Source organism: Psammomys obesus, unplaced genomic scaffold, assembly GCF_907164565.1.
Source record: "Psammomys obesus unplaced genomic scaffold, mPsaObe1.curated_primary_1811, whole genome shotgun sequence".
Classification (NCBI taxonomy): domain Eukaryota; kingdom Metazoa; phylum Chordata; class Mammalia; order Rodentia; family Muridae; genus Psammomys; species Psammomys obesus.
The window spans coordinates 5,989,057-6,005,704 of NW_026590859.1; the positions used below are offsets into that span (position 1 = coordinate 5,989,057).

Below are 16,648 nucleotides of genomic sequence, written 5' to 3' on the forward strand. Positions count from 1 at the left end.
TAGGGAACCACATGAAAATCAAACTACCCTTTGATTACATATGTGTAGGTGGCCTTGGTCAAATTTATATCTCTGTGAGTCTCCGTGGGTCTTGGTTAGGTGACTCTGTTGGTTTTCTTGTGGAGTTCTTGTTCCATCCAGGCCCTTCTATCCCCCTCTTCCCCCGCCCCTCCCACTCTTCTCCACAGGATTCCCAGAGCTCTGCCTATTGCTTAGCTGTGAGTCTCAGCATCTGATTTAATCAGCTGCTTGGGTAGAGCCTCTCAGAGGACAGTTATGTTAGGCTCCTGTCTGTCAACATAACAGAGCATCTTTAATGGTATTGGGGGTTGGCTGTCTCCCATGGGGCGGGTCTCAGGTTGGGCCAGGCATTGCTTGGACATTCCCTTATTCTCTACTCTATCTTTATCTCTACACATCTTTTAGGCAGGGTAGATATTGAGAGGAAGGTTTTGCAGTGCCCCCCACCACCACGGTAAGTCCTGCCTGGCTAGAAGTTGGTCTCCTTAGTCTCCATGTCCCCCACTGCTAGGAGGCTCAGCCAGAGAAATCCCCAAATGCCCCCTGTAGCCTACCCGTCACACCTCTCCAACTTGTCTCAGTGATGCCCCCACCGTTGGTTTTTGTTTTCTCTCCAAGTCTTCTTACCTCCCCTCTCCACTCTGCCCACATCTGAGCTCCTTCCCCTGGTTTCCCTCCCCACACATTCTCCTATCCAGTTCCCTCTCTACATCCACTTCCACTCTTTATTCTATTTCCCCATCTGACTGAGATTCAAGGGCCTCTCTCCTTGTTACCTTCTTTGGGTCTCTGAATTGTAGTATGATTATCCTGTACTATAGTTCTAATATCCTATTATAAGTGAGTACATAGCATGTGTGTCTTTCTGGGTCTGGATTACCTCATTCAGGATTATCCTTTGTAGTTCCATCCATTTGCCTGAAAATTTCATGAAGTCCTTGTTTTTAATAGCTGAGTAGTATTCCATCATGTAAAGATATCATATTTCCTTTATCCATTCTTTAGTTGAGGGACATCTAGGTTGTTTCCAGTTTCTGACTATTATGAATAAAGCTACAATGAAATAAATCTAGTTGAGCAAATCCTTATGGCATGGTAGAGCATCTTTTGGGTAAATGCCCAGGAGTGGTATAGCTGGGTTTTCTGGTATTACTATTCCCAATTTTCTGAGAAACCACCAGATGGATTCCCAAAGTGGTTGTACAAAATTGCACTCCCATCAGCAATGCAGGAGTGTTCCCCTTTCTCTACATCTTCAGCAGTATGTGCTGTCACTTGAGATTTTGATCTCAGCCATTCTGACAGGTGTAAGCTAAAATCTGAGAGTCAGTTTGATTTGCATTTTCCTGATGACTAAGAATGTTGAGCATTTCTTTAAGTGCGTCTTTGTCATTTGAAATTCTTCTATTGAGAATTCTGTTTAGCTCTGTAACCCATTTTTAATTGGATAATGTGGTTGTTAGTGTTTAATTTCTTGAGTTCTTTATGTATTTTGAATATTAATTCTTTGTCAGATGTAGGGTTGGTCAAAATCTTTTCCCAGTCTGTAGGCTGCCATTTTGTTTTATTGACAGTGTCCTTTGCCTTACAGAAGCTTTTTAGTTTCACAAGGTCCCATTTACTAATTGTTGATCTTAGAGACTGTGCTGTTGGTATAGTTGTCTTCTGTACCCATGAGTTCAAGGCTAGTTCCCACTTTCTCTTCTAATATAATAGACTTAGTGTTTCTGGTTTTCTTTTGAGGTCTTTGATTCACTTGAATTTGAGTTTAGTGCAGGGTGATAAATATGGATCTATTTGCATTTTTCTACATGTAGACATTCAGTTAATCCAGCACCAATTGTTGAAGTTACTTTCTTTTTTTTCCATTGTATTTTTTGGTTCCTTTGTCAGAAAACAAGTATCTGTAGGCATATGGCTTTATTCTGGGTCTTTGCTTCGATTCCATTGATCAACCAGTCTGTTTCTATGCCAATAGCATGCAGTTTTTATTTTCTCTTTAGTACAACTTGAAGTCAGGAATAACTCCAGAATTTCTCTTATTGTACAGAATTGTGTTTGCTATTTCTTTTTTCATACAATGACTTTTGCTTTTTCATATGAAGTTGAGAATTGCTCTTTCAAGGTGAGTAAAAAAATGTGTTGATATTTTAATGGCAATTGCATTGGATCTATAAATTACTTTGGTAAGATGGCCATTTTTACTATATTAATCCTACTGATCCATGAGCATGGGAAATCTTTCTATCTTCTTCAATTTCTTTCTTTTTTAGAGACTTGAAGTCTTGTCATACAAGTCTTTCACTTGCTTGGTTAGAGTTACACCAAGATACTTTATTTTATTTAAGGCTATTGTGAAGGGCGTTGTTTTCCTATTTTTTTTTTCTCAGCCTCTTTGTCTTTTGTATACACAAAGGCTCTTTCTTTCTTTTTTTTTTTTTGTTTAATTAATTTTGTATCTAGCCACCTTGCTGAAGATGCTAATCAGCTGTAGGAGTTCTCTGGTAGAATTTTTTGAGTCACTTATATAAACTATCATATCATCTGCGAGTATGCATACTCTGACTTCTTCTCTTCAAACTTGTATCCCATTGATCTCCGTTAGTTGTTTTGTTGCTCTGGCAGGAGCTTCAAGTACTATGTTGGAGACATACAGAGAGTGTGAGCAGCCTTTTCTTGTTTATATACAGCAAGCCAATAGCCATCATCAAGTTCAATGGAGATTAGGGTAATCTTTTGTAGCTGTAAGTATGGATTTGAAGAAGGTCCAGCCTATTGGGTAACTTCCTCAGATGAACAGGGGCAGTTCCACAGGCATTACCTCCAACTTTCCCCATTGCTCTTCAGAGAACCTATGATCCTCAGAACCCGTGCAGGTACCAAACCCAGAACTAACACAGAATTTATGTTGATGCCCACTCATTCTATTGATGAACCTGAGAATATTTAAAATAAATCATCTGGTTCCCAAGCTTTTTCATGAGACAGCATATTTTTTTAATAAAGTTGTTACTACTATTTCAATGACGATAATTACTGCTGTGATCCGAGACTTCTAAAGTACCTGTTTGGCTCTGCAACTTGTTGTGGATGTTTCGGTTTATTATGCATACACATGTTTTTGTTAAAATTTCAAGTTGGGGATTTTAGCTTGTCCACTGTTTAGTGTCTCGTGTGGAATGTGGTCTTGCCCGGTAGAATTAGTTAAATCCTGAAGACTCTGAGGGGTATAAATGTGGCAGCCCAGAGGCAGAAGGCACGGCTGCTTGGAGGAGGACTGCTTGCTGCTGGTTCATCCTGCTGCTGCATTTACTGTTTGCCAATTTGCTGGTTACTGAACTTCTAGATCTCTGGACTACTGATATTGGTATTGAACTTAAAAGAAACCTACGACCCTACCCCTGTCCCCATTAACCTCCTTTCCCTCCTACCCAGTGTAGAGGGGTTGGAAGGGAGGTAGAAGCATTTAATAACTCTGAATAAAGTAGGTTTGTTTAAAAAAAAAAAAAACAAGGTCAAAATGACTTTCTACTACAAGACTATTGGATGACAGGCCTGCAGGCCTCCACTTAGACAGAGGAGTTAATGACCTGAAAATCCACAGCAAGTTCATAAAGTGGACAGTCAACTTGTATTTCTTTCCAATACAGACTTGACTACACAAAAGCTTTGGCTTCAGCATTGCTTATTTTTATGATGTCCAGCCTACCCACGAGTCTTATATGTTCAATCTTACAGCAAAAATACGGAAAGAAAAATAAGTACTTGCTGAAAATAAGAGGCATGGAGTTTACAAAGGCTGCAGCTACTGAGCTTTGCTTGCAGACCAATAAGAGCTAATTTTTCTTCTTGGTGATCTGAATGTACCTATAAATGGTGTGCTTTACACCAAAACAGAAGAAAAACATCTTCCCACCATCATTGCATCAATTCCTTTTCTTGGCAGATGAGAAGTCACCTGTCCTGACATCCTGATGGCTAATACTAAGCTCTCTTTGTTTCCTAAAAGCCACTAAAACAATTTTCCCATCAGAATAGAACAGATTCCCTGCTTGAACAGAAGCTAATGAAACTGGGTAAACTGAAATGTTTATTAAATACTTCAAAGACCCACTTGAATTTCCTTAACCCATCGTCTACTGTTCAGCCCTTTACACCCAGCTTCACCTCGGACCATTGCAGGGAACTCCCCTCTCTTTATGCTGCTCTTACCCTCTGGAGAGCATGTGCCATTAATGGTATCATGCCACTTTTAGAACTTTTCAGCTGGGAATCCCTCTCTGCTCTTATCCCTGTTCCCTTACTTCTCTGTTACTCTTTCCCCCTCCTGCATGCACTACTCAGACACTTTTCTTCAGCTCACATCTTCTCTGCCTCACTGATTCATTTGCACCATAGCTCTCCCTCTCTCTACAGAGTATTATAAAATCAGCAACATTTTAAGCACCAGATTTGTATGCTCTGTTTCCAGTAGCTGCCATGGATATGTTTTCACCAACCAATCAAACATAAACACATGGGTTTGTTTTCTCCGTATGTTCATCTTTCCCATTTCATGTAACAGAAACACTCTGGTCTACTCAAATATTTACTGTCATCTTCAGATTTTCCCCTCTTGTGAACCCATAGACGGTTTCACTATAATACTATCCATTTCATCTGTCAGTCTTCACTTCTACTCATTGGACAAAGTCCCTTAGTCCCCACTGGGATAGTCTCTGAGAATCTATGCCAGAGAGGTCTTCTTTAACCAGAGATTTCATCATAGGAATATCTAAAGCAGTGCCAACCTCTAACATAGGGACTAGCACATTTTCTATGCTCAGTGGATAGATATAAACATCTTTATCAGTCAACCAATCCATGTAGAGCAGCATCCAGGGAAGTGATGCCCTAACCTCTGAACCCAAAGCCATACTTCACCCTCTGCTCTATTCCTATGGCTTCTTTCAGCTCAGAGTCCCAGCACCATGTCCTCAGGCCAGTATATTAGATGTTAACTCCTTAATCTAAACACTATGTGCACTGTCTTTCAATTGCCACAGACTGGTGAGGACTCAATGGTTGCTTTCTCATTGGAGGGTCTGCAAGATATTGTATTAATGTTGTGCTCAGGAGCACATTAGTGACTTTATACTACAAACAATACATTTGAAATTTGTAATCTGGATACATTTTTTTTTTTAATTTTGCTTTACAAATATTTTGACTTCATTTTCTTATTTTATATGTATGGATGTTTTGCCTAAATATAAGTCTGTGTGCCACTTGTGTGTTATTGCCCATAGATGCCAAAGAGGGCATTGGATTTCCTGGAACTGGAGGTACAGATGGTTATGAGCTGCTATGTGTGTGCTGGGAATTGAACCTGGGTCCTCTGGAAGAGCAGCAAGTGTTCTCTTAATCACTGAGCCATTTCTTCAGCTCCTGGGTCCATTACATATTAAATGAACATCATAGTCCTGAATGATTTACTTCTCAGAGAAGGAAAAAAAAATCCTTTAGACTTTAAGAGTTTCTTAAGTTTGTTTACACAATAAGCCTCATTTTGAGGATTTCCATTGTTATGTAAATGCTATGATGATGTTGAGACTGAAGCTACAAGACAAAGCCCCGCTCTGGTGTCACCCAAGACCCTTACAGCACATGGTATAGGACAAGGTATGTGCTGACATTGGCTAACAAAGACGTTTCATGAGCTGGCAATTGCAAGAAGAATATAATTTCATGGTCATTTTGCTGTGGTTAATATTTCTTTGTGCCTTCTACACACATTATCTTTTGAACTTTAGAAGTACCATACAAAATATGTTATTCTTATGCATGAACTGAAAAGCTAAGTAATGGAGAGAACATACATCACACAGGGTCTCACAGCTGACAGCCCGCAGCTCACAGTGCTACAGTTTAAACACAAAAAGTCCACCATCGGCACATGTGCTGAAATCTCAGCTTCCGCTGCTACATGCTGCTCTGGAAGCTTCTAGAAGCTTACAGATGAGGGAGTGTGCCTTTGATGGTTGACCAGAAGTTTCCCTTGGTCCTTCCTCACACGTTGCCTCCTGTCTACCATGATGTGAATAGCCTCTCCCTTTGAACATTCCCATGGCCAACATGTTCTGTCCTAGCACACGGGGCCAAACAAGCATGGGCTGAAACCACTAACACTGACACCGAATACACCTTTGTGTCTTTACATCATTATATCAGGTGTTTTGATCACAGTTGTGCAAAAATAGCAAACTTAGCTAGTAAATGGCAAAACCCAAATTCAAAGCCTTGAATTTTGATTCATTTTTTCCATTTAAATATATTTACAAATTAGAAATAATCACCAAAAAGAAAACAATTGCTCATCATCCCACAGAATGAATATGGATTATTCTTGCTTTTATTTGGGAGGCAGGAGAATCATAAATCTGAGTTCATCCCAAACTAAAGAACGAGATTCTATCTAGGGAAAAAAAAACAATAAAATAAAGAAAAACAGAGTATAAAGGCTTAATATTCATTCACATCTGAAATCTGTGTAGCTTTTAGAGATTATGAGATATTTCAAGGTTCTATTTCTCTATGACAAAAAGGCAGAGAGAGCTGGGCTCAGCGGTCTACATATTTAATCCTGGAACTCAGGAGCCATACATAGGTAGGTGAATTTGTGACCTGGAGGTCAGTCTGGACTACACAGCGAGTTCCAGGACAGCCAGGGCTATTTAGAAAGACCCTGACTCAAAAAACCCAGGGGGAAAAAGTAGAGAGACAGGGTCACTGAACAGTTTTATTTTGCATTTTTTTGATGGTTAGGGATGGGAACAACAGTACATACTGGCACAAGTTTGCATTTTCTGTAGAGGCAGGAAGGATGCCACAAGTCTGAGGTCAATCTTATCTATTTAGTAAATCTCAATAAAGCTTGGATCTCAAAATAAATAGATAGATAGGTAGGTAGGTAGGTAGATAGATAGATAGATAGATAGATAGATAGATAGATAGATAGATAGATAAAGCGAAACAAAGAAGAATAAGGATGAGGAGGCCGAATACTTTTTAAAATATTTTTTGGCCTTTCAGAGGCCTTGTTCCCTTGTTTTCACAGTCATTCCTGTGGCCCGGAACATACTCACTAGTGACTGAGAAGGAGCTGTGGAAAACACTAGGTTGGGCTTCCTGTATAGTGGAAACTCAGTGCTTCAAGCCACAAGACAAGATCTTTGGGATGCTATCAATGACGTCAAGAGAGGCGCTTCCTTTTTGCACTCTAGTCTCCAGGATCTCTCTAGTCCCCAAGGTAGGCATGTCTCACTCCAGATGCTTTTCATCTGCTGTGTCTATCGGAACATGGGCTGACACATTCAGAAAGTGCACCGCACCGCTCAGCACTAGGCTCTTCCTCCCGTGAGGTGCAGATGGTGCACTGTGGCAGGGAGGGACAATACTGCTGCAGATGTAATGTCCTTAGAGATGTGATAAACAGTGATGTCATAAGAAGGAACACGAGTTATGCGGACAACAGCTCCAAGAGAAGACGGCTGAATAGAAGCCGGAGGTAGATAACTCCAGCCCACTTAATAACTCACGTTTTCAGGGCTGGGGAGACAGGTCAGCAGTTATGGGTACATTCCACCAAAGGCCTGAGTTCAAGCTGTAGTCCCATATGGTGGAAAGAGAAATTGATGTGCAAGTTTTTCTCTGACTCCCACTCATGCGCTGTGTGTGCATGCAGTTGCACAGGCATGTATATACGCAATGAATACATAAAGAAGCATAAGTCAAATGAAAAGTAGAAGTCGCCTTCTCAGAGATGGCTCTAAAGAGGTTGCTTTGTCCGAGACGTGAGAGTTTCCTTAGACTAAAGGTATTGAGTGTAGTTTGGACAAACACAAGAGGTTCCTATGAGTGCAGTGACACTGGGTTTCCAGCGGCCCTGGATTACCTTGCACTGCTTTGCCGCTTGAGAGGCTGCGGTCTCGGCTCTGCACAGCTTCGGTGCTAGACTCCTCATGCTACACTCCCCCAGAGGGCAACCATCGGCCTAAACGTCTGCTGACAACCGAGCGACCTAAGTCTCCTATTCAGTTATTACCGCTGAATCATAGCATTCATGAAAATAAATAGGCTCATAGGAAAAGTAGGGACCCCACATGGTTTAATATACCAGGAACTCCTTGAATGTACTTACACATCTGAAATACAGATGATTAAACACCTCGACTCACAAAGAGTTCAGTCACAGAGGCAATAAGCCACACTGTCATAGAATCTGGATTTCCCGCACATCAATTGAAAATTGGAACAACCAAAAGTAATTGTGTGACATGATTTGAACGGAACTATTTTCCCCAGAACTGGGAATGGGAACAATAAAATTAGGCCTGCAGATAGTAGGGTGATAATTAAATATGTGTTTATAAAATTCCTATAATTCATCTGGGAATCCCATAACCTCTCTACATGTAGACACATCCATAAGGAGATTCTAAGCCTTGCAGAGTAGCTGACAGGAACACTGACAATTGAAAACATTCTAAATGCTGTTAGTGAAATATGTACATGGTAGTGATATATGTATTCAACTTTGTATAAATCTAGTTGGTTTTCAGTAAAGCAAACAAAAATGATACAAACCACATTCTAAGATGTGACAAGTTTCCTATTACATTGTACAAACTTGGAGATTCTTATTAAATATAAATAATAGGTAAGCAAGTGCCTATCAAAGAGATGAAAACTATAATGTCAGCGTAACCTAGAAATCACTGGATATCCTCATGGTAGAGGAGCAGAAGAACCCTGAGAAGCTAAGATTGAAGGAAGAAATGTCCTATGACCTCATGGTATCTCTCCTACTGCATCTCACTACTACCAGGATATATTTGTGGTTCAAGTTGGAGACTGAGCACAGGAGCCCATCTCATTCCATATCTAATTTGGGACTCTTCTGCTGTGTTCATAACCCTTGGCTCCATGCCTTGCTGTGTTTCAAAACTCTCAAGATAAACTGCGTTCAGGACTGCCGAGGGAGCAACACAGAATAGAAAAGATACATATGAAGTCCAAAATGCATAATTCCTGTATTTACTTTCAATATGAAAACATTTCTTCAAATTCATTAGAACATACTTACCCGCTGCAAGAGTTTGTCCTGCTCCCAAAGCACTGGTCACACATCCCACTGAATTGCAGAGGGAGACAGTGAAGGTGTAGATCCTGTAAGGCTTGAGTCCCCTTACAACATAAGACAGGTCTTGGGGCTTAGCAGAATGCAGGAGCTTCAAGGCAAAAATAACAATAATAGTAATCAGATAATAATCAATGTACAACATATAATTTTAGTATTAAAAAATCCACACATTCAAATGGAGGGAATCATTGCCAGGTCCTTTAGGGAAAGAGATCCCCCCCCAAAAAAAAGTCTCAACAAGCTGAGGTTTAATTGATAATTGTACAATCACACTGTTTTATGAGGTAATAATGCAGTTCCTGAGTGGATAAATGAGAAAACGGAGTTATGGCCTCATAAAGCAGCATGGATGTATGGTTATTGTCACCAATGGTAGAGATAAAGATGGCAACATTGATGTTGTTACCATGACAAAGTCCACACAAAGCCAATAATAACGCAGGGTGGGGATGCCACATGCTACTTGGTGGCAGAACATAGGACAATGACATGGGGATAAATCATCCTGTCATTTGCTCTAAAAATCCACAGTAGTAATGGAAAAAAGAATAATGTTGAGTGAATATCAACTTAGGTCAAATCTCACTTACCTTTCTTATCCAAATAAACACATACAACTAGACTGATAGTTGCATTTTTTTTTTGAAATGTCATCATCATACATTTTCAAATAAAAGCAAAAGGCTTAAGCAAAGGAGATTGGGAGGATCACCATAAACACACAGTTAAAGAGGCAACCCAGAATTCATCCTATCATGATTAGAACCAATCATAAGCAACCAAAAATGCTTCCTTAGACTGTGGGTACAAATTATACTTAAGAGGGAAATGTCACAGAGGCAGGATCATGAATATGGAATTATTTTTCTTAGGGCTACTGCCGTGGACTCATGGATTATGTTCTCATGGTTTGGTCAACCATGGACCAGACTGCATATGTGATTTTGTCCCTTTACAATTGTAAGAGCTGAATGTTTATACTACCCAGGGATACCATGGCTATTTAACACCCCAAGGCAAGGAGCCAAATGTTTGTGGTACTGCCAATGTAAGTCAGTGGCATTGCCAAGGCCGTAGAACCGAAGGACGCAGAGCTGTGTATGGTACAAGACTTGGAGATTATAACAATGAGTATGGCGTGGCTGTATTTGCTATACTACACAGTTTTCATTAAGCTGGAATCTTTGTAACTATGAAAGGTTACAAAAAAAGACTGCTGAAGCACATCAGTGACATCCCCATGGCTTGTGTCCACCATGATCCTCGATTTTATCAAGATGTTATGTCATCACTGACATAGTCTTTAGGCTTGACTCTCATGGGAAATGATACTTCACAAATGCATGCAGCTTAAGATCCTCACAGAGTATAGTAACATTTCAAATAGTTCTTACGTATTTTCCCTACAGAGTACAACACAATATACTAGGAATATTTACCTAGGGATTGACTACAAAATTATATGAACCTAAGAATAAAAGAATAGGTAAAATTCACTGAGTCTAAACACCAGTGATAAACATGGAATATAAGGATCAAAACCCAAAACCAGTACTATTTATAAATTTCCCTAAGTGACAATACTATAGTTGATTTTTACAGTAAGCTGTCTAAACTTAAAATCATGTTATTATACTAGTTGTTTTTTTAATTTTTATTAATTACAGTTTATTCACTTTGTATCTCAGCTGTAGCCCCTTCCCCCAACCCCTCCCAAACCCACTCTCCCTCCCTCTTCTTCTCCTATGCCCCTCCTCCAGTCCACTGATAGGGGAGGTCCTCCTCCTTTTCCATCTGACCCTAGTCTATCAGGTCTCACCAGGACTGGCTGCATTGCCTTCCTCTGTGGAGTTGTAAGGCTGCTCCCCACTCAGGTGGAGATGATCAAAGAGCCAGCCTATGAATTCATGTCAGAAACAGGTCCCTGTTCCCATTATTGGGGAACCCTCTAGATGTTTTTATTGAGAGATAGTGGGGAAAGTCACACACATAAATGGATAAGAAAGGTTAATAAAGACTACTCAGTTTATTTCTGACTCTTTGTCTATTGAGCCAGAAAATATATTTCTGTGTTGTATGTGTTTATCTGTCCACTAAAACATTTCATAAAAGGGAAAATATATTAACATATTTCCCCAGATTCTGAGAATTTTACCTTTTGAAATGAAGTATTTGTGGAGGTAGTGAGGTAATGTATCTTGTGTTTAGGGCTAGCTTTAATACCCACAGACAGACGGAGGAAGTAGAGGTAAAGCAAACTGATGACACAGAAATGGGAAATATGGAGGCACAAAGCAAGGGCTGTCACCAAGTGTCTGGAGGAAGCTGGAGAAGTCCTCTAGGCTACATTGGAGGAGCGCGGCTCTCCAAGCAGCTGGATTTTAATTTTTTGACCTCTGGAACTTCAGAGAATCAATGTATGCCATCATAACCCACTAAATTTATGGTGATCTTTATGGTAGTGTTAGGAAACAAATAGTGTAGAACTTAAAGAACCTGGAATTTTTGCCCTGTTTGTGGCAACTACAGAGGTTATTCTGGTTCTAGAACTGTCTCAGGTATAAGCTGAGACCTTTTCACTGTGGTGTTATATCTCAGATTTTTATTCTCCCCAGTAATAGATCCCCTTTTTATTGTTGTTTTTTTTTACATTTTTTAATTAATTACACTTTATTCACTTTGTATCCCCCCATAAGCCCCTCCCTCCACCCCTCCTGGTCCCACTCTCCCTCCCCCTTCTTCACTGCAGACTATCAAAGCAGATGCTGAGACTCATGGCCAACTGTTGGGCAGAGTGCATGGAATCTTATGTAAGAAGTGGGGAATAGTAAGATTTGGAGAGGATGGGAACTCCACAAGATCCCCTTATTTTTCTGTATGTTGTTTCTGCGTACACTCCCGGTAATCCCTATTATCAAGTCTTCTACCATGGCTGGTATCCTCTGGGAAAACATAACTATGACAGGAATTAGATTCATAGGGGGGAAATATCATAGTATCAGAGTGACATGTGGAGCTGGACCACCAGAGCTGGCTGACAGTGAGGACAAAGGAAGGTGGACTCTCCACAGCCTACAACTTTGCTATAGTGGTACAGTTTTTGAATTTACGTTAGTAGTGGATTAAGCAGCTATTAAGACAACTTTTGGGACAGGATTAAGTTTTAGGGCTACATAATCAGATGACTATTGCCAATGTCATCTGTGCCCTGAAGGAACACAATCTTAGGGTCATCATCAATTTAATACAAACTATACAATCCTTCTTGAAACTATTGTTCTCCGTGTCAATAAAATCATGTTAAGTGGATCAGATAAGCAGGAACTGAGTGTATGGAGGTCTTAGTCAGATGTGTGTTCCAGAGAGGAGGAGATTAACTGCAGAAAGATTAAGGGATTTGAAGCGTCAGCTGGGTTTTAGGAGGCCATGTTTTCTGTGACATCTAGGACATCCATCCAGTCCAGAGTAGAAGAAAAGTGACTATATCTTGCGTCCTTAAAATGGTTTTATCTTCACCCTTCAGTGAGAAGCTCAGTGTCTGGTGAGCAAAACTCTGATCTGAAGGGGAATAGTCATCATTAGGGTACTATTCTGACCAGCCTGCCGACATGAAATTCTGCTACTTGACTGGTCTTGGAGTAGGAAGTAGCTCAGCCCCATACTCATGCTGTGGTGCTGGCTGACGAACTGTTTAGGACATTAAACCTAATAGATCCCAAGACTCTGGAACACTGGGAAAATAGTGTGAAATGTTTATGAAAAGAGAACCACAAGGTAGACATCATACAGGACAAAGGCACATAAAGTGATGGAAATTCTAGATACCTAGAACTATTCACTAAACACTCTCAGCCAGCTCCTGGGCTTTCATCACAAGACAGCATCCTGCAGAATGTCACATGCCGTGTAGTTGGAGTTACTTCTCGCTGGCTGCCTTTTTTTTTTTTTTCTCAGATATGTCAAGTCTTAAGGTCAGATGGACTCAATGAAATGCATCTTATGGTGAAAATGGGAATTTAAGATTTGAGTACAGCCCAGGGAGTCTTATGCAGACCATGGGAGTTCTTTGTACAGTATAAACAAGGAGAACACCAGAGCTCTACACAGGTGGGTTGTCTTAGAAAAAGGCTGCAAGGGTAAGCTGGGTGGTGGCTGCTGACCAGCCATGGTGGTTCTCAGAAACAGCAGCGGAGACAAATATTCTCAGAGGACAGACCTCAGACATTGTGCTTGCTCACTTACTGTATGGGGATGAGAAGTATCTCAAGGGAAACCAAGTGGGGACTGTGTGACAGAACTTGGTCACTCTGGTCATGGACATGAAACAAGATAAGGTCAGAGTTTTGGAAGTCTGGGAAACAAAGGACCCAGACTGGACAAAAGCACTGAGATCTTTTTAGCTTACATGAGTGTCCATCAAAGACCCAGTCCCTCAGAAGTAGAAGTGAACAGCCTGACCATGAGATGCTATGTGTGGTTGACACCCTTGGCCTCTATCCTTGTACACTGGCATGCCTAGAAAGCAGGCTAGGAGGGTAAAGCACTTTGTCTTTAAACTGGGGAGAACAAAAGCCTCATTTTCTGGAACCTTTCATAGCCATTGACCTAGATCTTGGCATTTGTTAACTGTTGACGCTGTATTCTCATCACTGGAATAGACACTATTAGAGATACGATATGACCGCACATCCAAAGCCTTAGCAAACTCATAGTGTTCATAGCATTCATATAATTATATCTACACAGTGCCTCATGTAGCCTAAGCTGGCCTTAACCTCACTAGGTAGTAGAGGGTGGCCTTGCACGTCCCAGCTTACTGCCTTTCCTTTTCAAATACTTGGACTACAGACCTGGGCTACCAGATGCCTCATTTTCTGCAGAACTAGAAATCAACCCTAAGGCTTAATACATGCTAGGCAAGCACTTTACCACAAATGGGCCAAATTTGCAGCTCCCACCCCTGGCATGATTTCTGTAATGTTGTAATAAATTTGGTGCTTCATGACTTTTCCCAAAGAAATGAAGACATATACAAAGTGTGCATATGAGATGGTCTTGTCAATGTCATTTTGACATCCAAATGAATACAGTATAAATACTGACAGATTGTGGACTGCCTAAATGCACTATTATGTGTTCAAATAATATTTTCAGATTATCTTACATAGTGCATAGCTGCTGAAAAGACTTCTTGAAAAATATTTAAGACTAAGTGGAAACAGCAGGTCTCATGAAATAAAATTACAACTACTTTAGTTGGGCACATTAGAAAAATAAGTGATAAGCATATATACCCAGAGGACCTTGAACATCTGATATTTAATGTTGATGACCCATCTGATGAACACATTGGAGAGGGATTCTGCTACAGATTTCTATAAATTCAGACAACATCAAATGGAGACAGAATTTAATTCAGAAAGGAAATGAGTTGAAAGTAAAAATACCTTTGAACATATTACTGGAACATCTTGTTGGGGAGAATGTTCAGAAACCATGCTGATGTTGTACCCTATAATTTCTCCTCTTGAAAAGTGTTCTGCTGGCTTCTCCCAGGAGACATGGAGTGAGTGCGATGAGAGTGGAGAGACTGAAGGAGGAGACATGAACACAGGTGCTACCAAAGACAAAAAGAACATCAAAAGCATGAAGTTTTTCCATACACAATTTCAGGTTTGACCATTCTAGTTTCTGAAAACCCTATTCTTGGTAAAATATTTTTATTTTCAAAACTTAAAAAAATACAGGTATATATATGAAATATTCACTCTTAAACTGTCATCTACAAGGATATTACCTATTTTAATATTATCAGGTAATGTAGTTTTCATTTACAAAATAAAATTTAGAAAGGTCATGAAGAAATGGTTATGAAGAAAGGTTATGAAGACATGGCTGTGTGAGTAAGAGCACTTGATACACAGCATGAGAACCTGAGTTCAGATTTTACTAAGCACAGAAAACCGGATATGACCTCAAATGCATCTGAAGCCCTCATGCCACGCGGGGCAGATATGGGCTGCTTGCTGAGGGCTGCTAGCCACCAGCTCAGCTCCAGGTTCAGTGAGAGGCCCTCTTCGAAGGGAGAAAGGTAGGGAGTGATAGAGCAGGATACCCAAAGGCTTCCTCTAGACTCTGCAAGTACACAACATGTGCTTTCTCTCTCTCTCATCTTCCTCCTCCTCTTCCACTTCTTTCTCTCTGCATCCATATCTCTGTCTCACTATCTGTTTCTCTGTCTTTCTATATCTATCTGTCTCTGTTTCTCTCTGTCTGTCTCTGTCTCTCTTTGTCACATACACACAATGGCAAACTCTGATAGAAATATCTCTGTATTCATGTAAATATGTAGTGAGTAATTTGATGAGAAATTTGAATTGTACAGAAAAAGAACTTGTCTTTAGTCCGCAAAGCTGAAGATGCATGGTGACATACTGGGTGTCTCATGGAAAGCCATATTTCACTAAGCCAAACTGCTGAGGCTGGGGGAAGTTATTTACATAGAAGGTACTTCTAAAATGGACTAAATGATCCCAAAGACACTCGTAGCTTTTGGTCCGTCCTTCCTGAAACGTTCAGGGCACACAGACACCACACCCTTTGTTCCCCCTATCCTTGACATCTTTGTATAGAATTTAAATGTGCTAACAAAGATGTGCTGTCAAAGGGCCTCGTTGCACTTCCCTTTCCTAGTGATCCCTAAGATTATGAGGCTCATTGGATGCTATTTCACCTGCTAGATCTAATTCAGATGTTGGATTTTTGCTTTCAGAAATACATAACTCAGCACTTCTGTTCTCTTGGCCCTGTAGCTTGTCTAAGATGTCAGATAGTCTTTGGGAAATTCTCAGACAATACATATTTTATTCATTCAATGAGGCCCCGGCCACCCACCCAAGCAACTCAACCTTCGGAGTTTCAACTTGTTAAATTTAGGGCAGGTTATGTATATGTATGTATATGTATGTATACATATACATACATACATATACATATATATACACATATATGTCTGTCTGTATGTATGTACATACGTATACTTTTTTCTTTGATGCTCATGAAATTTGAAGTACATCTCATGTGAGGAATAAAGATGGAAAATTAAAAATAAATCAGTTGCCTTGATAATATACAATGGAAAAACAAACTTTGGTTCTCCTCACACACTGTAATTCTGATTGTTTCGAAGCACACTTAGGGGTTAGACTTTTGGATGTATTAATTGATGTCATTATGTAAACTCTGTTACATAATATTACATAAATATATCAATGTTTGTTTTGAAGAGAGAAAAAGAACAAGTAATTATAAAACTATAATTTAATTATAAATTGAAAAATCTCTCTTACCACTGGTAAACCATCATGAATACAAAGCTGGATTAAGTTACTTGTCTACTCACCTGACACATGAGTCAACTGCTACTTGGGAGAAGGATTCCCCCAA

General features: G+C 40.1%; 1 protein-coding gene across 1 annotated transcript in view; it reads right to left on the bottom strand.

The window, feature by feature from the left end:
• Nucleotides 1-16,648, bottom strand: part of Ush2a (usherin) — a 665,632-nt gene that overhangs the window by 467,913 nt on the left and 181,071 nt on the right. Inside the window, exons 18-19 of the mRNA XM_055609194.1 lie at nucleotides 14,650-14,819; nucleotides 9,146-9,290 (exon numbers count right to left, since the gene is read on the bottom strand). Coding sequence (XP_055465169.1) covers nucleotides 9,146-9,290; nucleotides 14,650-14,819 — 315 coding nt within the window. The remainder of the gene's footprint in view (nucleotides 1-9,145; nucleotides 9,291-14,649; nucleotides 14,820-16,648) is intronic.